At 33.7% G+C, this 22,028-nt stretch overlaps 1 protein-coding gene and 12 non-coding genes across 13 annotated transcripts in view; 8 read left to right on the top strand and 5 right to left on the bottom strand.

The window, feature by feature from the left end:
* LOC128661175 (ly6/PLAUR domain-containing protein 2-like) overlaps positions 1–14,966 on the bottom strand; it is a 53,104-nt gene extending 38,138 nt beyond the window's left edge. The window contains exon 1 of the mRNA XM_053715407.1: positions 14,664–14,966. Within this exon, the coding sequence (XP_053571382.1) occupies positions 14,664–14,715 (52 nt within the window). The 5' untranslated portion in view covers positions 14,716–14,966. The remainder of the gene's footprint in view (positions 1–14,663) is intronic.
* Positions 14,967–17,987: 3,021 nt separating this feature from the next.
* TRNAL-AAG (transfer RNA leucine (anticodon AAG)) lies at positions 17,988–18,069 on the top strand. Its single transcript has one exon. It is a non-coding gene; the product is annotated as a tRNA-Leu (tRNA).
* Positions 18,070–18,179: 110 nt separating this feature from the next.
* On the bottom strand, positions 18,180–18,265 carry TRNAY-GUA (transfer RNA tyrosine (anticodon GUA)). The gene is given in 2 exon segments: positions 18,180–18,215; positions 18,229–18,265. It is a non-coding gene; the product is annotated as a tRNA-Tyr (tRNA).
* Positions 18,266–18,828: 563 nt separating this feature from the next.
* TRNAL-UAG (transfer RNA leucine (anticodon UAG)) lies at positions 18,829–18,910 on the top strand. Its single transcript has one exon. It is a non-coding gene; the product is annotated as a tRNA-Leu (tRNA).
* A 143-nt stretch (positions 18,911–19,053) lies between these two features.
* On the top strand, positions 19,054–19,135 carry TRNAL-AAG (transfer RNA leucine (anticodon AAG)). Its single transcript has one exon. It is a non-coding gene; the product is annotated as a tRNA-Leu (tRNA).
* A 110-nt stretch (positions 19,136–19,245) lies between these two features.
* On the bottom strand, positions 19,246–19,331 carry TRNAY-GUA (transfer RNA tyrosine (anticodon GUA)). The gene is given in 2 exon segments: positions 19,246–19,281; positions 19,295–19,331. It is a non-coding gene; the product is annotated as a tRNA-Tyr (tRNA).
* Positions 19,332–19,875: 544 nt separating this feature from the next.
* Positions 19,876–19,957, top strand: TRNAL-UAG (transfer RNA leucine (anticodon UAG)). The gene has a single exon. It is a non-coding gene; the product is annotated as a tRNA-Leu (tRNA).
* Positions 19,958–20,090: 133 nt separating this feature from the next.
* TRNAL-AAG (transfer RNA leucine (anticodon AAG)) lies at positions 20,091–20,172 on the top strand. Its single transcript has one exon. It is a non-coding gene; the product is annotated as a tRNA-Leu (tRNA).
* A 143-nt stretch (positions 20,173–20,315) lies between these two features.
* TRNAL-AAG (transfer RNA leucine (anticodon AAG)) lies at positions 20,316–20,397 on the top strand. The gene has a single exon. It is a non-coding gene; the product is annotated as a tRNA-Leu (tRNA).
* A 110-nt stretch (positions 20,398–20,507) lies between these two features.
* On the bottom strand, positions 20,508–20,593 carry TRNAY-GUA (transfer RNA tyrosine (anticodon GUA)). The gene is given in 2 exon segments: positions 20,508–20,543; positions 20,557–20,593. It is a non-coding gene; the product is annotated as a tRNA-Tyr (tRNA).
* Positions 20,594–21,137: 544 nt separating this feature from the next.
* Positions 21,138–21,219, top strand: TRNAL-UAG (transfer RNA leucine (anticodon UAG)). The gene has a single exon. It is a non-coding gene; the product is annotated as a tRNA-Leu (tRNA).
* A 143-nt stretch (positions 21,220–21,362) lies between these two features.
* On the top strand, positions 21,363–21,444 carry TRNAL-AAG (transfer RNA leucine (anticodon AAG)). The gene has a single exon. It is a non-coding gene; the product is annotated as a tRNA-Leu (tRNA).
* A 110-nt stretch (positions 21,445–21,554) lies between these two features.
* Positions 21,555–21,640, bottom strand: TRNAY-GUA (transfer RNA tyrosine (anticodon GUA)). The gene is given in 2 exon segments: positions 21,555–21,590; positions 21,604–21,640. It is a non-coding gene; the product is annotated as a tRNA-Tyr (tRNA).
* Between the last annotated feature and the right edge of the window lie 388 nt (positions 21,641–22,028).

Here is a 22,028-nt window from a genome sequence, read left to right as displayed (position 1 = left end):
TCAATAGTGGGGCTTTTGTTTTATACTAACAATCATTTCTCCTCACAGTTAGCAATATATCAATAAATAGTGGGCTGTTGTTTTATACTAACAATCATTTCTCCTCACAGTTAGCAATATATCAATAGATAGTGGGGCTGTTGTTTTATACTAACAATCATTTCTCCTCACAGTTAGCAATATATCAATAGATAGTGGGAGATGTTTTATACTAACAATCATTTCTGCTCACAGTTAGCAATATATCAATAGATAGTGGGGCTGTTGTTTTATACTAACAATCATTTCTGCTCACAGTTAGCAACATATCAGTAGATAGTGGGGCTGTTGTTTAATACTAACAATCATTTCTTCTCACAGTTAGCAATATATCAATAAATAGTGGGCTGTTGTTTTATACTAGCAATTATTTCTGCTCACAGTTAGCAATATATCAATAGATAGTGGGGCTGTTGTTTTATACTAACAATCCTTTCTGCTCACAGTTAGTAACATATCAATAGATAGTGGGGCTGTTGTTTTATACTAACAATAATTTCTGCTCACAGTTAGCAATATATCAATAGATAGTGGGGCTGTTGTTTTATACTAACAATCATTTCTCCTCACAGTTAGCAATATATCAATAGATAGTGGGAGATGTTTTATACTAACAATCATTTCTCCTCACAGTTAGCAAAATATCAATAGATAGTGGGGCTTTTGTTTTATACTAAAAATCATTTCTCCTCACAGTTAGCAATATATCAATAGATAGTGGGGCTGTTGTTTTATACTAAAAATCATTTCTGCTCACAGCAATATATCAATAGATAGTGGGGCTGTTGTTTTATACTAACAATCATTTCTGCTCACAGCAATCTATCACTAGATAGCGGGGCTTTTGTTTTATACTAACAATCATTTCTCCTCACAGTTAGCAATATATCAATAGATAGTGGGAGCTGTTTTATACTAACAATCATTTCTGCTCACAGTTAGCAATATATCAATAGATAGTGGGCTGTTGTTTTATACTAGCAATCATTTCTGCTCACAGTTAGCAATATATCAATAGATAGTTGGGCTGTTGTTTTATACTAACAATCCTTTCTGCTCACAGTTAGCACCATATCAATAGATAGTGGGGCTGTTGTTTTATACTAACAATCATTTCTGCTCACAGTTAGCAATATATCAATAGATAGTGGGGCTGTTGTTTTATACTAACAATCATTTCTGCTCACAGTTAGCAATATATCAATAGATAGTGGGAGCTGTTTTATACTATCAATCATTTCTGCTCACAGTTAGCAATATATCAATAGTGGGGCTTTTGTTTTATACTAACAATCATTTCTCCTCACAGTTAGCAATATATCAATAAATAGTGGGCTGTTGTTTTATACTAACAATCATTTCTCCTCACAGTTAGCAATATATCAATAGATAGTGGGGCTGTTGTTTTATACTAACAATCATTTCTCCTCACAGTTAGCAATATATCAATAGATAGTGGGAGATGTTTTATACTAACAATCATTTCTGCTCACAGTTAGCAATATATCAATAGATAGTGGGGCTGTTGTTTTATACTAACAATCATTTCTGCTCACAGTTAGCAACATATCAGTAGATAGTGGGGCTGTTGTTTAATACTAACAATCATTTCTTCTCACAGTTAGCAATATATCAATAAATAGTGGGCTGTTGTTTTATACTAGCAATCATTTCTGCTCACAGTTAGCAATATATCAATAGATAGTGGGGCTGTTGTTTTATACTAACAATCATTTCTGCTCACAGTTAGCAATATATCAATATATAGTGGGGCTGTTGTTTTATAATAACAATAATTTCTCCTCACAGTTAGCAATATATCAATAGATAGTGGGAGCTGTTTTATACTAACAATCGTTTCTGCTCACAGTTAGCAATATATCAATAGTGGGGCTTTTGTTTTATACTAACAATCATTTCTCCTCACAGTTAGCAATATATCAATAGATAGTGGGGCTGTTGTTTTATACTAACAATCATTTCTCCTCACAGTTAGCAATATATCAATAGATAGTGGGGCTGTTGTTTTATACTAACAATCATTTCTCCTCACAGTTAGCAATATATCAATAGATAGTGGGAGATGTTTTATACTAACAATCATTTCTCCTCACAGTTAGCAATATATCAATAGATAGTGGGGCTTTTGTTTTATACTAACAATCATTTCTGCTCACAGTTAGCAATATATCAATAGATAGTGGGGCTGTTGTTTCATACTAACAATCATTTCTGCTCACAGTTAGCAATATATCAATAGATAGTGGGGCTGTTGTTTTATACTAACAATCATTTCTCCTCACAGTTAGCAATATATCAATAGATAGTGGGGCTGTTGTTTAATACTAACAATCATTTCTGCTCACAGTTAGCAATATATCAATAGATAGTGGGTCTGTTGTTTTATACTAACAATCATTTCTGCTCACAGCAATATATCAATAGATAGTGGGGCTTTTGTTTTATACTAACAATCGTTTCTGCTCACAGCAATCTATCACTAAATAGCGGGGCTTTTGTTTTATACTAACAATTCTTTCTCCTCACAGTTAGCAATATATCAATAGATAGTGGGAGCTGTTTTATACTAACAATCATTTCTGCTCACAGTTAGCAATATATCAATAGATAGTGGGGCTGTTGTTTTATACTAACAATCATTTCTCCTCAAAGTTAGCAATATATCAATAGATAGTGGGGCTGTTGTTTTATACTAACAATCATTTCTGCTCACAGTTAGCAATATATCAATAGATAGTGGGGCTGTTGTTTTATGCTAACAATCATTTCTCCTCACAGTTAGCAATATATCAATAGATAGTGGGGCTGTTGTTTTATACTAACAATCATTTCTGCTCACAGTTAGCAATATATCAATAGATAGTGGGGCTGTTGTTTTATACTAACAATCATTTCTGCTCACAGTTAGCAATATATCAATATATAGTGGGGCTTTTGTTTTATACTAACAATCATTTCTGCTCACAGTTAGCAATATATCAATAGATAGTGGGGCTGTTGTTTTATACTAACAATCATTTCTGCTCACAGTTAGCAATATATCAATAGATAGTGGGGCTGTTGTTTTATACTAACAATCATTTCTGCTCACAGCAATATATCAATAGATAGTGGGGCTGTTGTTTTATACTAACAATCATTTCTGCTCACAGTTAGCAATATATCAATAGATAGTGGGGCTGTTGTTTTATACTAACAATCATTTCTGCTCACAGCAATATATCAATATATAGTGGGGCTATTGTTTTATACTAACAATCATTTCTGCTCACAGTTAGCAATATATCAATAGATAGTGGGGCTGTTGTTTTATACTAACAATCATTTCTGCTCACAGTTAGCAATATATCAATATATAGTGGGGCTGTTGTTTTATAATAACAATCATTTCTCCTCACAGTTAGCAATATATCAATAGATAGTGTGAGCTGTTTTATACTAACAATCGTTTCTGCTCACAGTTAGCAATATATCAATAGTGGGGCTTTTGTTTTATACTAACAATCATTTCTCCTCACAGTTAGCAATATATCAATAGATAGTGGGGCTGTTGTTTTATACTAACAATCATTTCTCCTCACAGTTAGCAATATATCAATAGATAGTGGGGCTGTTGTTTTATACTAACAATCATTTCTCCTCACAGTTAGCAATATATCAATAGATAGTGGGAGATGTTTTATACTAACAATCATTTCTCCTCACAGTTAGCAATATATCAATAGATAGTGGGGCTTTTGTTTTATACTAACAATCATTTCTGCTCACAGTTAGCAATATATCAATAGATAGTGGGGCTGTTGTTTCATACTAACAATCATTTCTGCTCACAGTTAGCAATATATCAATAGATAGTGGGGCTGTTGTTTTATACTAACAATCATTTCTCCTCACAGTTAGCAATATATCAATAGATAGTGGGGCTGTTGTTTTATACTAACAATCATTTCTGCTCACAGTTAGCAATATATCAATAGATAGTGGGGCTGTTGTTTTATACTAACAATCATTTCTGCTCACAGCAATATATCAATAGATAGTGGGGCTTTGGTTTTATACTAACAATCATTTCTGCTCACAGCAATCTATCACTAGATAGCGGGGCTTTTGTTTTATACTAACAATTCTTTCTCCTCACAGTTAGCAATATATCAATAGATAGTGGGAGCTGTTTTATACTAACAATCATTTCTGCTCACAGTTAGCAATATATCAATAGATAGTGGGGCTGTTGTTTTATACTAACAATCATTTCTCCTCAAAGTTAGCAATATATCAATAGATAGTGGGGCTGTTGTTTTATACTAACAATCATTTCTGCTCACAGTTAGCAATATATCAATAGATAGTGGGGCTGTTGTTTTATGCTAACAATCATTTCTCCTCACAGTTAGCAATATATCAATAGATAGTGGGGCTGTTGTTTTATACTAACAATCATTTCTGCTCACAGTTAGCAATATATCAATAGATAGTGGGGCTGTTGTTTTATACTAACAATCATTTCTGCTCACAGTTAGCAATATATCAATAGATAGTGGGGCTGTTGTTTTATACTAACAATCATTTCTGCTCGCAGTTAGCAATATATCAATAGATAGTGGGGCTTTTGTTTTATACTAACAATCATTTCTGCTCACAGTTAGCAATATATCAATATATAGTGGGGCTGTTGTTTTATACTAACAATCATTTCTGCTCACAGTTAGCAATATATCAATAGATAGTAGGGCTGTTGTTTTATACTAACAATCATTTCTCCTCACAGTTAGCAATATATCAATAGATAGTGGGAGCTGTTTTATACTAACAATCGTTTCTGCTCACAGTTAGCAATATATCAATAGTGGGGCTTTTGTTTTATACTAACAATCATTTCTCCTCACAGTTAGCAATATATCAATAGATAGTGGGGCTGTTGTTTTATACTAACAATCATTTCTCCTCACAGTTTGCAATATATCCATATATAGTGGGGCTGTTGTTTTATACTAACAATCATTTCTCCTCACAGTTAGCAATATATCAATAGATAGTGGGAGATGTTTTATACTAACAATCATTTCTCCTCACAGTTAGCAATATATCAATAGATAGTGGGGCTTTTGTTTTATGCTAAAAATCATTTCTCCTCACAGTTAGCAATATATCAATAGATAGTGGGGCTGTTGTTTTATACTAACAATCATTTCTGCTCCCAGTTAGCAATATATCAATAGATAGTGGGGCTGTTGTTTTATACTAACAATCATTTCTGCTCACAGTTAGCAATATATCAATAGATAGTGGGGCTTTTGTTTTATACAAACAATCATTTCTCCTCACAGATAGCAATATATCAATAAATAGTGGACTGTTGTTTTATTCTAACAATCATTTCTGCTCACAGTTAGTAATATATCAATAAATAGTGGGCTGTTGTTTTATACTAGCAATCATTTCTGCTCACAGTTAGCAATATATCAATAGATAGTGGGGCTGTTGTTTTATACTAACAATCATTTCTGCTCACAGTTAGCAATATATCAATAGATAGTGGGGCTGTTGTTTTATACTAACAATCATTTCTGCTCACAGTTAGCAATATATCAATAGATAGTGGGGCTTTTGTTTTATACTAACAATCATTTCTGCTCACAGTTAGCAATATATCAATATATAGTGGGGCTGTTGTTTTATAATAACAAACATTTCTCCTCACAGTTAGCAATATATCAATAGATAGTGGGAGCTGTTTTATACTAACAATCGTTTCTGCTCACAGTTAGCAATATATCAATAGTGGGGCTTTTGTTTTATACTAACAATCATTTCTCCTCACAGTTAGCAATATATCAATAGATAGTGGGGCTGTTGTTTTATACTAACAATCATTTCTCCTCACAGTTAGCAATATATCAATAGATAGTGGGGCTGTTGTTTTATACTAACAATCATTTCTCCTCACAGTTAGCAATATATCAATAGATAGTGGGAGATGTTTTATACTAACAATCATTTCTCCTCACAGTTAGCAATATATCAATAGATAGTGGGGCTTTTGTTTTATACTAACAATCATTTCTGCTCACAGTTAGCAATATATCAATAGATAGTAGGGCTGTTGTTTCATACTAACAATCATTTCTGCTCACAGTTAGCAATATATCAATAGATAGTGGGGCTGTTGTTTTATACTAACAATCATTTCTGCTCACAGCAATATATCAATAGATAGTGGGGCTTTTGTTTTATACTAACAATCATTTCTGCTCACAGCAATATATCAATAGATAGTGGGGCTTTTGTTTTATACTAACAATCATTTCTGCTCACAGCAATATATCACTAGATAGCGGGGCTTTTGTTTTATACTAACAATCATTTCTGCTCACAGTTAGCAATATATCAATAGATAGTGGGGCTGTTGTTTTATACTAACAATCATTTCTCCTCACAGTTAGCAATATATCAATAGATAGTGGGGCTTTTGTTTTATGCTAAAAATCATTTCTCCTCACAGTTAGCAATATATCAATAGATAGTGGGGCTGTTGTTTTATACTAACAATCATTTCTGCTCCCAGTTAGCAATATATCAATAGATAGTGGGGCTGTTGTTTTATACTAACAATCATTTCTGCTCACAGTTAGCAATATATCAATAGATAGTGGGGCTTTTGTTTTATACAAACAATCATTTCTCCTCACAGATAGCAATATATCAATAAATAGTGGACTGTTGTTTTATTCTAACAATCATTTCTGCTCACAGTTAGTAATATATCAATAAATAGTGGGCTGTTGTTTTATACTAGCAATCATTTCTGCTCACAGTTAGCAATATATCAATAGATAGTGGGGCTGTTGTTTTATACTAACAATCATTTCTGCTCACAGTTAGCAATATATCAATAGATAGTGGGGCTGTTGTTTTATACTAACAATCATTTCTGCTCACAGTTAGCAATATATCAATAGATAGTGGGGCTTTTGTTTTATACTAACAATCATTTCTGCTCACAGTTAGCAATATATCAATATATAGTGGGGCTGTTGTTTTATAATAACAATCATTTCTCCTCACAGTTAGCAATATATCAATAGATAGTGGGAGCTGTTTTATACTAACAATCGTTTCTGCTCACAGTTAGCAATATATCAATAGTGGGGCTTTTGTTTTATACTAACAATCATTTCTCCTCACAGTTAGCAATATATCAATAGATAGTGGGGCTGTTGTTTTATACTAACAATCATTTCTCCTCACAGTTAGCAATATATCAATAGATAGTGGGGCTGTTGTTTTATACTAACAATCATTTCTCCTCACAGTTAGCAATATATCAATAGATAGTGGGAGATGTTTTATACTAACAATCATTTCTCCTCACAGTTAGCAATATATCAATAGATAGTGGGGCTTTTGTTTTATACTAACAATCATTTCTGCTCACAGTTAGCAATATATCAATAGATAGTAGGGCTGTTGTTTCATACTAACAATCATTTCTGCTCACAGTTAGCAATATATCAATAGATAGTGGGGCTGTTGTTTTATACTAACAATCATTTCTCCTCACAGTTAGCAATATATCAATAGATAGTGGGGCTGTTGTTTTATACTAACAATCATTTCTGCTCACAGTTAGCAATATATCAATAGATAGTGGGGCTGTTGTTTTATACTAACAATCATTTCTGCTCACAGCAATATATCAATAGATAGTGGGGCTTTTGTTTTATACTAACAATCATTTCTGCTCACAGCAATATATCAATAGATAGTGGGGCTTTTGTTTTATACTAACAATCATTTCTGCTCACAGCAATATATCACTAGATAGCGGGGCTTTTGTTTTATACTAACAATCATTTCTGCTCACAGTTAGCAATATATCAATAGATAGTGGGGCTGTTGTTTTATACTAACAATCATTTCTCCTCAAAGTTAGCAATATATCTATAGATAGTGGGGCTGTTGTTTTATACTAACAATCATTTCTGCTCACAGTTAGCAATATATCAATAGATAGTGGGGCTGTTGTTTTATGCTAACAATCATTTCTCCTCACAGTTAGCAATATATCAATAGATAGTGGGGCTGTTGTTTTATACTAACAATCATTTCTGCTCACAGTTAGCAATATATCAATAGATAGTGGGGCTGTTGTTTTATGCTAACAATCATTTCTGCTCACATTTAGCAATATATCAATAGATAGTGGGGCTGTTGTTTTATACTAACAATCATTTCTGCTCACAGTTAGCAATATATCAATAGATAGTGGGGCTGTTGTTTTATACTAACAATCATTTCTGCTCACAGTTAGCAATATATCAATAGATAGTAGGGCTGTTGTTTTATACTAACAATCATTTCTCCTCACAGTTAGCAATATATCAATAGATAGTGGGAGCTGTTTTATACTAACAATCGTTTCTGCTCACAGTTAGCAATATATCAATAGTGGGGCTTTTGTTTTATACTAACAATCATTTCTCCTCACAGTTAGCAATATATCAATAGATAGTGGGGCTGTTGTTTTACACTAACAATCATTTCTCCTCACAGTTAGCAATATATCAATATATAGTGGGGCTGTTGTTTTATACTAACAATCATTTCTCCTCACAGTTAGCAATATATCAATAGATAGTGGGAGATGTTTTATACTAACAATCATTTCTCCTCACAGTTAGCAAAATATCAATAGATAGTGGGGCTTTTGTTTTATACTAAAAATCATTTCTCCACACAGTTAGCAATATATCAATAGATAGTGGGGCTGTTGTTTTATACTAACAATCATTTCTGCTCACAGCAATATATCAATAGATAGTGGGGCTGTTGTTTTATACTAACAATCATTTCTGCTCACAGCAATCTATCACTAGATAGCGGGGCTTTTGTTTTATACTAACAATCATTTCTCCTCACAGTTAGCAATATATCAATAGATAGTGGGAGCTGTTTTATACTAACAATCATTTCTGCTCACAGTTAGCAATATATCAATAGATAGTAGGGCTTTTGTTTTATACTAACAATCATTTCTCCTCACAGTTAGCAATATATCAATAAATAGTGGGCTGTTGTTTTATACTAACAATCATTTCTGCTCACAGTTAGTAATATATCAATAAATAGTGGGCTGTTGTTTTATACTAGCAATCATTTCTGCTCACAGTTAGCAATATATCAAAAGATAGTGGGCTGTTGTTTTATACTAACAATCATTTCTGCTCACAGTTAGCAATATATCAATAGATAGTGGGGCTGTTGTTTTATACTAACAATCATTTCTGCCCACAGTTAGCAATATATCAATAGATAGTGGGGCTGTTGTTTTATACTTACAATCATTTCTGCTCACAGTTAGCAATATATCAATAGATAGTGGGGCTGTTGTTTTATACTAACAATCATTTCTGCTCACAGTTAGCAATATATCAATAGATAGTGGGGCTGTTGTTTTATACTAACAATCATTTCTGCTCACAGTTAGCAATATATCAATAGATAGTGGGGCTGTTGTTTTATACTAACAATCATTTCTGCTCACAGTTAGCAATATATCAATAGATAGTGGGGCTGTTGTTTTATACTAACAATCATTTCTGCTCACAGTTAGCAATATATCAATAGATAGTGGGGCTGTTGTTTTATACTAACAATCATTTCTGCTCACATTTAGCAATATATCAATAGATAGTGGGGCTTTTGTTTTATACTAACAATCATTTCTGCTCACAGTTAGCAATATATCAATAGATAGTGGGGCTGTTGTTTTATACTAACAATCATTTCTGCTCACAGTTAGCAATATATCAATAGATAGTGGGGCTGTTGTTTTATACTAACAATCATTTCTGCTCACAGTTAGCAATATATCAATAGATAGTGGGAGCTGTTTTATACTATCAATCATTTCTGCTCACAGTTAGCAATATATCAATAGTGGGGCTTTTGTTTTATACTAACAATCATTTCTCCTCACAGTTAGCAATATATCAATAAATAGTGGGCTGTTGTTTTATACTAACAATCATTTCTCCTCACAGTTAGCAATATATCAATAGATAGTGGGGCTGTTGTTTTATACTAACAATCATTTCTCCTCACAGTTAGCAATATATCAATAGATAGTGGGAGATGTTTTATACTAACAATCATTTCTGCTCACAGTTAGCAATATATCAATAGATAGTGGGGCTGTTGTTTTATACTAACAATCATTTCTGCTCACAGTTAGCAACATATCAGTAGATAGTGGGGCTGTTGTTTAATACTAACAATCATTTCTTCTCACAGTTAGCAATATATCAATAAATAGTGGGCTGTTGTTTTATACTAGCAATCATTTCTGCTCACAGTTAGCAATATATCAATAGATAGTGGGGCTGTTGTTTTATACTAACAATCCTTTCTGCTCACAGTTAGCAACATTTCAATAGATAGTGGGGCTGTTGTTTTATACTAACAATAATTTCTGCTCACAGTTAGCAATATATCAATAGATAGTGGGGCTGTTGTTTTATACTAACAATCATTTCTCCTCACAGTTAGCAATATATCAATAGATAGTGGGAGATGTTTTATACTAACAATCATTTCTCCTCACAGTTAGCAAAATATCAATAGATAGTGGGGCTTTTGTTTTATACTAAAAATCATTTCTCCTCACAGTTAGCAATATATCAATAGATAGTGGGGCTGTTGTTTTATACTAACAATCATTTCTGCTCACAGCAATATATCAATAGATAGTGGGGCTGTTGTTTTATACTAACAATCATTTCTGCTCACAGCAATCTATCACTAGATAGCAGGGCTTTTGTTTTATACTAACAATCATTTCTCCTCACAGTTAGCAATATATCAATAGATAGTGGGAGCTGTTTTATACTAACAATCATTTCTGCTCACAGTTAGCAATATATCAATAGATAGTGGGCTGTTGTTTTATACTAGCAATCATTTCTGCTCACAGTTAGCAATATATCAATAGATAGTGGGGCTGTTGTTTTATACTAACAATCCTTTCTGCTCACAGTTAGCAACATATCAATAGATAGTGGGGCTGTTGTTTTATACTAACAATCATTTCTGCTCACAGTTAGCAATATATCAATAGATAGTGGGGCTGTTGTTTTATACTAACAATCATTTCTGCTCACAGTTAGCAATATATCAATAGATAGTGGGAGCTGTTTTATACTATCAATCATTTCTGCTCACAGTTAGCAATATATCAATAGTGGGGCTTTTGTTTTATACTAACAATCATTTCTCCTCACAGTTAGCAATATATCAATAAATAGTGGGCTGTTGTTTTATACTAACAATCATTTCTCCTCACAGTTAGCAATATATCAATAGATAGTGGGGCTGTTGTTTTATACTAACAATCATTTCTCCCCACAGTTAGCAATATATCAATAGATAGTGGGAGATGTTTTATACTAACAATCATTTCTGCTCACAGTTAGCAATATATCAATAGATAGTGGGGCTGTTGTTTTATACTAACAATCATTTCTGCTCACAGTTAGCAACATATCAGTAGATAGTGGGGCTGTTGTTTAATACTAACAATCATTTCTTCTCACAGTTAGCAATATATCAATAAATAGTGGGCTGTTGTTTTATACTAGCAATCATTTCTGCTCACAGTTAGCAATATATCAATAGATAGTGGGGCTGTTGTTTTATACTAACAATCCTTTCTGCTCACAGTTAGCAACATATCAATAGATAGTGGGGCTGTTGTTTTATACTAACAATAATTTCTGCTCACAGTTAGCAATATATCAATAGATAGTGGGGCTGTTGTTTTATACTAACAATCATTTCTGCTCACAGTTAGCAATATATCAATAGATAGTGGGGCTGTTGTTTTATACTAACAATCATTTCTGCTCACAGTTAGCAATATATCAATAGATAGTGTGTGTTTTTTATCACCTCTTTAACATTTATGAGGTGTCACTAATTTCAGTCTGAGGTATCCTGATTTTTCATCTTGGAAATCTGTTTTTCTTAGTAATGTTATATTTTCATTTAAAAGCGAGATTACTTTACTTGTGTTTATTATGTTGAATAAATTAGTATGACCTTAATTTATTTGTTGGTAAACATTCTGAATTAATTAATTAAAGGAACATTCTAGTCAAAACTAAACTTTTATGATTTCAGATAATGCATGTCATTTTAAAGAACTTTTCAATGTACGTGTAGCATCAATTTTACTTTGTTCTCTTGTTATTCTTAGTTAAAGGCTAAACCTAGGTAGGCTCATATACTAATTTCTAAGCCCTTGAAGGCCGCCTCTCATCTGAATGCATTTTGGCAATTTTTTTCACAGCTAGAGGGTGTTAGTTCTTGTATGCCAAATAGATAACATTGTGCTCACACACATGGAGTCAGCACTGATTGGCTAAAATGCAAGTCTGTCAAAACAACTGAAATAAGGAGCAGTATGCAGAGGCTTAGATACAAGGTAATCACGGAGGTAAAAAGTGTATTAATATAACTGTGTTGGTTATGCAGAACTGGGGAATGGGTAATAAAGGGATTATCTATCTTTATAAACAATAAAATTCTAGTGTAGACTGTCCCTTTAAAAATACACATCTGATGACCGAAATTTATATTACACCTGAAATAAATGACTCTAGAGTTAGTTTAATCATTTTTATTTACTATTTGTATGCTATTTTATGATGCATACTTTATATATAAATGATCATTTCCTTTTTTACTTTAGAGGTAATGTATCATTCTTTCATTAATCCATGTTAAAGGGACATAAAACACAAACATTTTCTTTAGTGATTTAGATAAAAATTGCAGTTTCAAACTTTCTATTTGAATTCCATTATCAAATTTACTTTGTTCTCTTGGTATCGATTGTTATAAAAAGCTCAGGAGTGTTCATGTGTCTGGAGAACTATAGAGTTGCAAAAATGTAATCCATTTGCAAAAACACTAGAGGGCAGCACTATTTCCTGTCATATAGTGCTCCAGCCACTCCAGTTATCTCTTCAACAAAGAATATCATGAGGAACAAAGCAGAAGTAAATTGGAAAGTTTTTAAAAATTGTATTCTCTGTCTGAATCACAAAATAACATGTTTGGGTTTTATATCCCTTTTACACTCAATTGCAGGTGAAATCAGGATCTCTCCTGTATTCTAAACATTTGTTTAACCAACTTATATGACAAGTAAACAAATACAAACCCAGAGCAGAGTAAATTAAAATAATGGAATACACATTTTACATAAGAGGGTTTATGTCCCTAGAACATTTGGAAAATAAGCCATTTATAGGTACAATCCTTTAGAATAGTTTTATATTCATTTTATCTACAAGATTCACCATTAAAGTATATTGGTAGATGTCTGTAGATAAAATATTTGATAAGCTTCACAAAAAGATTGTTATCCACTCCTTAGGTTCTTGGCTAGAAAAATAAGGCGCTCGCTGTGCTTCTAGGGACATTAGATTAGTAACATAAGTTTTGGTTTAATGTTTTGGTCCTTGTCTAATATAAAATATGGGAAACATCATAAATTATTTAACCAGAAAGCAAAAATTTGAAAATGTTTATTTTATTGTGAATATAAATAAAGGAACACAGACCTTATATACAATTCATTCACAGCATGGTGTGTTTGTATACTACTGCCCTTATTAGTAGCACAAACTTATTTGTAAATTGGGCAACTTTTACTTACACCTTTATAGCCCATAATAAGTGTCAATAATGTATTGAATTATATATCCCATGTTTATTAGTGTGAGATTAGCACTCACCTTTTGGGATCCGGCTGGGATTAATCTAATAGTCTATCTATCTGTCTGTCTGTCTTTCTGTCTATATATCTATCTCTCTATCTATCTATTATCTACCTATTATCTATCTCTCCATACATACATACATACATCCATCTCTTTCCATCTATCTATCTATCTATCTATCTATCTATCTATCTATCTATCTATCTATCTATCTATCTATCTATCTATCTATCTCTCTATCTCTCTATACATCCATCCATCTCTTTCTATCTATCTATCTATCTATCTATCTATCTCTCCATACATCCATACATTCATCCATCTCTTTCCATCTATCTATCTATCTATCTATCTATCTATCTATCTATCTATCTATCTATCTATCTATCTATCTATCTCTCCATACATCCATACATTCATCCATCTCTTTCCATCTATCTATCTATCTATCTATCTATCTATCTATCTATCTATCTATCTATCTATCTCTCATATATCATCTATCTATAATTGTTTTAAGGCATTTTGTAGATATTGTGGTCAAACTCTGTTGCTCCTTCCCACAGTTCACTGTCCTGCAAATGACCACTTCTAAAACAAACAAAATTACAGCTCAAGAGTTACCGTGTAGACGTCTAAAAATCTAACAATTGTCAAATATTTGTCAAAGGTTTTAAATTATTTCATGGGAAACAGAAAGAACAATTTAATTGAGCATTCCTTATAGAAAACATATAAAAAAAGAAAAATCATACAAATTGCACATTAAATAGAGTCTTTAATCAATCATTACAAGTAAATAATAAATAATCTGCTTACCCAAATCAAAGCATAGGGCCAGTGCTAAAATAGAGATGATAAATCCTTTCATTGTAATTCCTTGGTACTATTCAACTCAGCAGCAAATACAGACAGTAGCTGTATTAGGACTCACACCTGTAAGAATAAACCTTAATGCACAAAATGTTGGTTTACATATGAAATGGTGACATCATTTGTGACTCAGTGGTTTTAAACACATGTGCATTAAAGTTAGTTCCAGGAATAAAAAGAGGATGGATTTGCTGCGGAGTAGCTATTGTATAATTATTCAGTTTATCCTGTGATATTGTATAACCAAACTGTGAGACTCAACAGGTGATTCAGATATTTCATAAAGCCACACCTAGCAGAACTCTTCAACTTTAATTATTCAATATATCTGATTACCTTCCACATATGTTCATTTAAAGTATTTGAAGTCAACTCTTGGATGCAGTCCAGCAAATTCTGTACTTTTTGCTGAGGACAAAACTATTTTCAGTTATGAAATATCTCTTGAAACACAATATCACTATGGGATTGTACACACAAAAGGTTAGATTACAAGTGGTGCGCTATTTATCACTTATTCATACACTTCTTTAGAATTAAGCTTTTTGCGCATGTCAGGTAGCGAGCATATTAAAGGTTTAAAGTAAAAAGTTTGCAAAACACGACGTGTGCTAACCAAACCTTCACAACTGCATCAATTTATTCTCACCATAGACTTCAATGAAGATCACAGAAGAAAAAACTCAACACTTACCACTTGCGCGCTCATCTCATAGCAGTTATTAATATTTCCCATTCCAATGTTCTCCACATACAGAGATATGTTATTGTTAATATTTATTTATATATATATATATATATATATATATATATATATATATATATATATATATATATATATATATATATATATAACTACACAAAAAAACAAGAGAATACTCCCTGCGCATAGTAAAAACCTGCAGTGACAATCAAATAAAACAAATAAATACATACATCAAAACAAGCATACAAAGGTAAAAATGAGCATCTAATACAAAACAGATTACATCACAGTATAAAAACCATACAAGTAAATTTAAACCTTGTAGAGTCAATATTAAGTGCTGGGCAGCAGATAAAACAAGAAAGTTTAGAAAAGTTCCCAGAGACTCCTCAATAAAAACAGATGAACAAAAAGATGATGTTACTATGCCACAGAACCAAGATAAGACTCCCCAAACCAAAAAAAAAATCCTGGATAAGTAGTGTGGGGTACAAGATCCCAGTAACAGAACACTTACGCCTAGATTTAGAGTTTGGCGTTAGCCGTCAAAAGCAGCGTTAAGGGGTCCTAACGCTGCTTTTTACCGCCCGCTGGTATTTAGAGTCAGGCAGGAAAGGGTCTACTGCTCACTTTCTTTCCGCGACTCCAGGCTACCGCAGATCCCCTTACATCAATTGCGTATCCTATCTTTTCAATGGGATTTGCCTAACGCTGGTATTTGGTGTCTTGGAACAAGTGAGCGGTAGAGCCTCTACCGACAAGACTCCTACCGCCAAAAAAGTCAGTAGTTAAGAGCTTTATGGGCTAACGCTGGAACATAAAGCTCTTAACTACTGTGCTATAAAGTACACTAACACCCATAAACTACCCATGTACCCCTAAACCGAGGCACCCCCCCCACATCGCAAACCCTCTAATAAATTTTTTTAACCCCTAATCTGCCGACCGGGCACCGCCGCCACCTACATATAGCTATGAGCCCCTAATCTGCTGCCCCTAACATAGCCGACACCTACATTATATTTATTAACCCCTAATCTGCCCCCCCAACGTCGCCGCTACCTAACTACACTTATTAACCCCTAATCTGCCGACCAGACCTCGCCGCCACTATAATAAATGTATTAACCCCTAAACCGCCGCACTCCCGCCTCGCAAACATTATAATAAATGTTATTAACCCCTAATCTGCTCTCCCTTACATCGCCGCCACCTATCTACAATTATTAACCCCTAATCTGCCGCCCCAACATCGCCGCTACTATAATAAAGTTATTAACCCTAACCCTAACACCCCCCTAACATAAATATAATTTAAATAAAACGAAATAATATTCCGATAATTAAATTTTTTTATCCTATTTAAAACTAAATATTTACCTATAAAATAAACCCTAATATAGCTACAATATAACTAATAATTACATTGTATCTATTTTAGGATTTATATTTATTTTACAGGCAACTTTGTATTTATTTTAACTAGGTACAAAAGCTATTAAATAGTTAATAACTATTTAATAGCTACCTAGTTAAAATAATTACAAAATGACCTGTGAAATAAATCCTAACCTTAGTTAAAATTAAACCTTACACTACACTATCATTAAATTAATTAAATAAATTAACTACAATTACCTACAATTAAATTTAATTAAATAAACTAAACTATAGTACAAACCCCCCCCCCACTAAATTACAGAAAATAAAAAAATTTTTACAAGAAGTTTAAATTAATTACACCTAACCTAAGCCCCCCTAATAAAATAAAAAAGCCCCCCAAAATAATAAAATAACCTACCCTATTCTAAACTACAAAAGTAATCAGCTCTTTTACCAGCCCTTAAAAGGGCTTTTTGGGGGGCATTGCCCCAAAGTAATCAGCTCTTTTACCTGTAAAAAAAATTACAACCCCCCCAACATTAAAACCCACCACCCACATATCCCTACTCTAACCCACCCAAACCCCCCTTAAAAAACCTAACACTAACCCCCTGAAGATCTCCCTACCTTGAGTCGTCTTCACCCAACGACTGAAGTGAAAATAATTGGCACATAGTAATTATTTTATAGAACATGCTTATTGTAAAAGTTCTTGAAGATAAAAGTTATTAAAGTGTTTATTGTGAAAGTTCTTGAAGATAAAAGTTATTAAACATAATTTGAAACAAAAATAAAATTGAATTATATTTACTTTACCTCAAACTTGAAATAATATAGACATTTGGAGACTGTACGGATTCCTATTGATCTTGTTTTGAATGAAACAATTGCCATGCTAATTGATTAAATATGTTAACGTGTTGACACTTTCTTTGTAAGGGTTTTTTACCAAGGTGCCAAAAGTGTGGACTAGGTGAACTTTGTTTAGTGATTTTTATTCTTTTCTGTTTCAATTTAAAGAAGACATTGCAACTGCCATAGTCATTTTGAATATAGAGGAGAAGAAATGATTACAACAATCCTAGTTAATGTGTTAACGAGAACCATTAGCCAACTTTTAGTCACTCTTTTTTTTCTGTAGATGTCGAGCACACAATTTGCAAATCGCTCTCTGTGCGCAAGGTAGCGTGGCCGAGCGGTCTAAGGCGCTGGATTAAGGCTCCAGTCTCTTCGGAGGCGTGGGTTCAAATCCCACCGCTGCCAGAATCATCATTTTCACTTACTAGTACTTTAAATGGTATATCGATTCGTAGCGCAAGTAGGTTCTTTATTGTGTTTTTTAAAATTCGTGTTTTGCAAAAACAGCCTTGGACTCCTTCGAGCCGGAATTGAACCAGCGAACTAAGGATTACTGCTTTAGCACTACAGTCCTCCGCTCTACCAGCTGAGCTATCGAAGGATTCTACATGTCAACTGAAAATAATTGGCACATAGTAATTATTTTATACAACATGCTTATTGTAAAAGTTCTTGAAGATAAAAGTTATTAAAGTGCTTATTGTGAAAGTTCTTGAAGATAAAAGTTATTAAACATAATTTGAAACAAAAATAAAATTGAATTATATTTACTTTACCTCAAACTTGAAATAATATAGACATTTGGAGACTGTACGGATTCCTATTGATCTTGTTTTGAATGAAACAATTGCCATGCTAATTGATTAAATATGTTAACGTGTTGACACTTTCTTTGTAAGTGTTTTTTACCAAGGTGCCAAAAGTGTGGACTTAGCAAATTCAGGATTCAGAAGTAGGTGAACTTTGTTTAGTGATTTTTATTCTTTTCTGTTTCAATTTAAAGAAGACATTGCAACTGCCATAGTCATTTTGAACATAGAGGAAAAGAAATGATTACAACAATCCCAGTTAATGTGCTAACGAGAACCATTAGCCAACTTTTAGTCACTCTTTTTTTTCTGTAGATGTGGAGCGCAGAATTTTCAAAGCGCTCGTAGTGTGCGAGGTAGCGTGGCCGAGCGGTCTAAGGCGCTGGATTTAGGCTCCAGTCTCTTTGGAGGCGTGGGTTCAAATCCCACAGCTGCCAGAATCATCATTTTAGAAGAAGAAAAAAGGAGGAGAAGAAATAATTATAACAATCCCAGTTTATCTGTTAACGAGAACTATTAGTCACTCTTTTTTTTCTGTAGATGTTGAGCACACAATTTGCAAATCGCTCTCTGTGCGCAAGGTAGCGTGGCCGAGCGGTCTAAGGCGCTGGATTAAGGCTCCAGTCTCTTCGGAGGTGTGGGTTCAAATCCCACCGCTGCCAGAATCATCATTTTCACTTACTAGTACTTTAAATGGTATATCGATTCGTAGCGCAAGTAGGTTCTTTATTGTGTTTTTTAAAATTCGTGTTTTGCAAAAACAGCCTTGGACTCCTTCGAGCCGGAATTGAACCAGCGACCTAAGGATTACTGCTTTAGCACTACAGTCCTCCGCTCTACCAGCTGAGCTATCGAAGGATTCTACATGTCAACTGAAAATAATTGGCACATAGTAATTATTTTATACAACATGCTTATTGTAAAAGTTCTTGAAGATAAAAGTTATTAAAGTGCTTATTGTGAAAGTTCTTGAAGATAAAAGTTATTAACCATAATTTGAAACAAAAATAAAATTGAATTATATTTACTTTACCTCAAACTTGAAATAATATAGACATTTGGAGACAGTTTGTACAGATTCCTATTGATCTTGTTTTGATTGAAACAATTGCCATGCTAATTGATTAAATATGTTAACGTGTTGACACTTTCTTTGTAAGGGTTTTTTACCAAGGTGCCAAAAGTGTGGACTAGGTGAACTTTGTAAAGTGATTTTTATTCTTTTCTGTTTCAATTTAAAGAAGACATTGCAACTGCCATAGTCATTTTGAACATAGAGGAGAAGAAATGATTACAACAATCCCAGTTAATGTGTTAACGAGAACCATTAGCCAACTTTTAGTCACTCTTTTTTTTCTGTAGATGTGGAGCGCAGAATTTTCAAAGCGCTCGTAGTGTGCGAGGTAGCGTGGCCGAGCGGTCTAAGGCGCTGGATTTAGGCTCCAGTCTCTTTGGAGGCGTGGGTTCAAATCCCACCGCTGCCAGAATCATCATTTTAGAAGGAGGAGAAGAAATAATTACAACAATCCCAGTTTATCTGTTAACGAGAACTATTAGTCACTCTTTTTTTTCTGTAGATGTCGAGCACACAATTTGCAAATCGCTCTCTGTGCGCAAGGTAGCGTGGCCGAGCGGTCTAAGGCACTGGATTAAGGCTCCAGTCTCTTTGGAGGCGTGTGTTCAAATCCCACCGCTGCCAGAATCATAATTTTAGAAGAAGAAAAATGGAGGAGAAGAAATAATTACAACAATCCCAGTTTATCTGTTAACGAGAACTATTAGTCACTCTTTTTTTTCTGTAGATGTCGAGCACACAATTTGCAAATCGCTCTCTGTGCGCAAGGTAGCGTGGCCGAGCGGTCTAAGGCGCTGGATTAAGGCTCCAGTCTCTTCGGAGGCGTGGGTTCAAATCCCACCGCTGCCAGAATCATCATTTCCACTTACTAGTACTTTAAATGGTATATCGATTCGTAGCGCAAGTAGGTTCTTTATTGTGTTTTTTAAAATTCGTGTTTTGCAAAAACAGCCTTGGACTCCTTCGAACCGGAATTGAACCAGCAACCTAAGGATTACTGCTTTAGCACTACAGTCCTCCGCTCTACCAGCTGAGCTATCGAAGGATTCTACATGTCAACTGAAAATAATTGGCACATAGTAATTATTTTATAGAACATGCTTATTGTAAAAGTTCTTGAAGATAAAAGTTATTAAAGTGCTTATTGTGAAACTTCTTGAAGATAAAAGTTATTAAACATAATTTGAAACAAAAATAAAATTGAATTATATTTACTTTACCTCAAACTTGAAATAATATAGACATTTGGAGACAGTTTGTACGGATTCCTATTGATCTTGTTTTGAATGAAACAATTGCCATGCTAATTGATTAAATATGTTAACTTTTTGACACTTTCTTTGTAAGGGTTTTTTACCAAAGTGCCAAAAGTGTGGACTAGGTGAACTTTGTTTAGTGATTTTTATTCTTTTCTGTTTCAATTTAAAGAAGACATTGCAACTGCCATAGTCATTTTGAACATAGAGGAGAAGAAATGATTACAACAATCCCAGTTAATGTGTTAACGAGAACCATTAGCCAACTTTTAGTCACTCTTTTTTTTCTGTAGATGTGGAGCGCAGAATTTTCAAAGCGCTCGTAGTGTGCGGGGTATCGTGGCCGAGCGGTCTAAGGCGCTGGATTTAGGCTCCAGTCTCTTTGGAGGCGTGGGTTCAAATCCCACCGCTGCCAGAATCATCATTTTAGAAGAAGAAAAAAGGAGGAGAAGAAATAATTACAACAATCCCAGTTTATCTGTTAACGAGAACTATTAGTCACTCTTTTTTTTCTGTAGATGTCGAGCACACAATTTGCAAATCGCTCTCTGTGCGCAAGGTAGCGTGGCCGAGCGGTCTAAGGCGTTGGATTAAGGCTCCAGTCTCTTCGGAGGCGTGGGTTCAAATCCCACCACTGCCAGAATCATCATTTTCACTTACTAGTACTTTAAATGGTATATCGATTCGTAGCGCAAGTAGGTTCTTTATTGTGTTTTTTAAAATTCGTGTTTTGCAAAAACAGCCTTGGACTCCTTCGAGCCGGAATTGAACCAGCAACCTAAGGATTACTGCTTTAGCACTACAGTCCTCCGCTCTACCAGCTGAGCTATCGAAGGATTCTACATGTCAACTGAAAATAATTGGCACATAGTAATTATTTTATAGAACATGCTTATTGTAAAAATTCTTGAAGATAAAAGTTATTAAAGTGCTTATTGTGAAAGTTCTTGAAGATAAAAGTTATTAACCATAATTTGAAACAAAAATAAAATTGAATTATATTTACTTTACCTCAAACTTGAAATAATATAGACATTTGGAGACAGTTTGTACAGATTCCTATTGATCTTGTTTTGAATGAAACAATTGCCATGCTAATTGATTAAATATGTTAACGTGTTGACACTTTCTTTGTAAGGGTTTTTTACCAAGGTGCCAAAAGTGTGGACTAGGTGAACTTTGTTTAGTGATTTTTATTCTTTTCTGTTTCAATTTAAAGAAGAC

This window comes from Bombina bombina, chromosome 5 (genome assembly GCF_027579735.1).
Source record: "Bombina bombina isolate aBomBom1 chromosome 5, aBomBom1.pri, whole genome shotgun sequence".
Lineage (NCBI taxonomy): Eukaryota > Metazoa > Chordata > Amphibia > Anura > Bombinatoridae > Bombina > Bombina bombina.
This window is presented reverse-complemented; position numbering and strand designations above follow the sequence as displayed.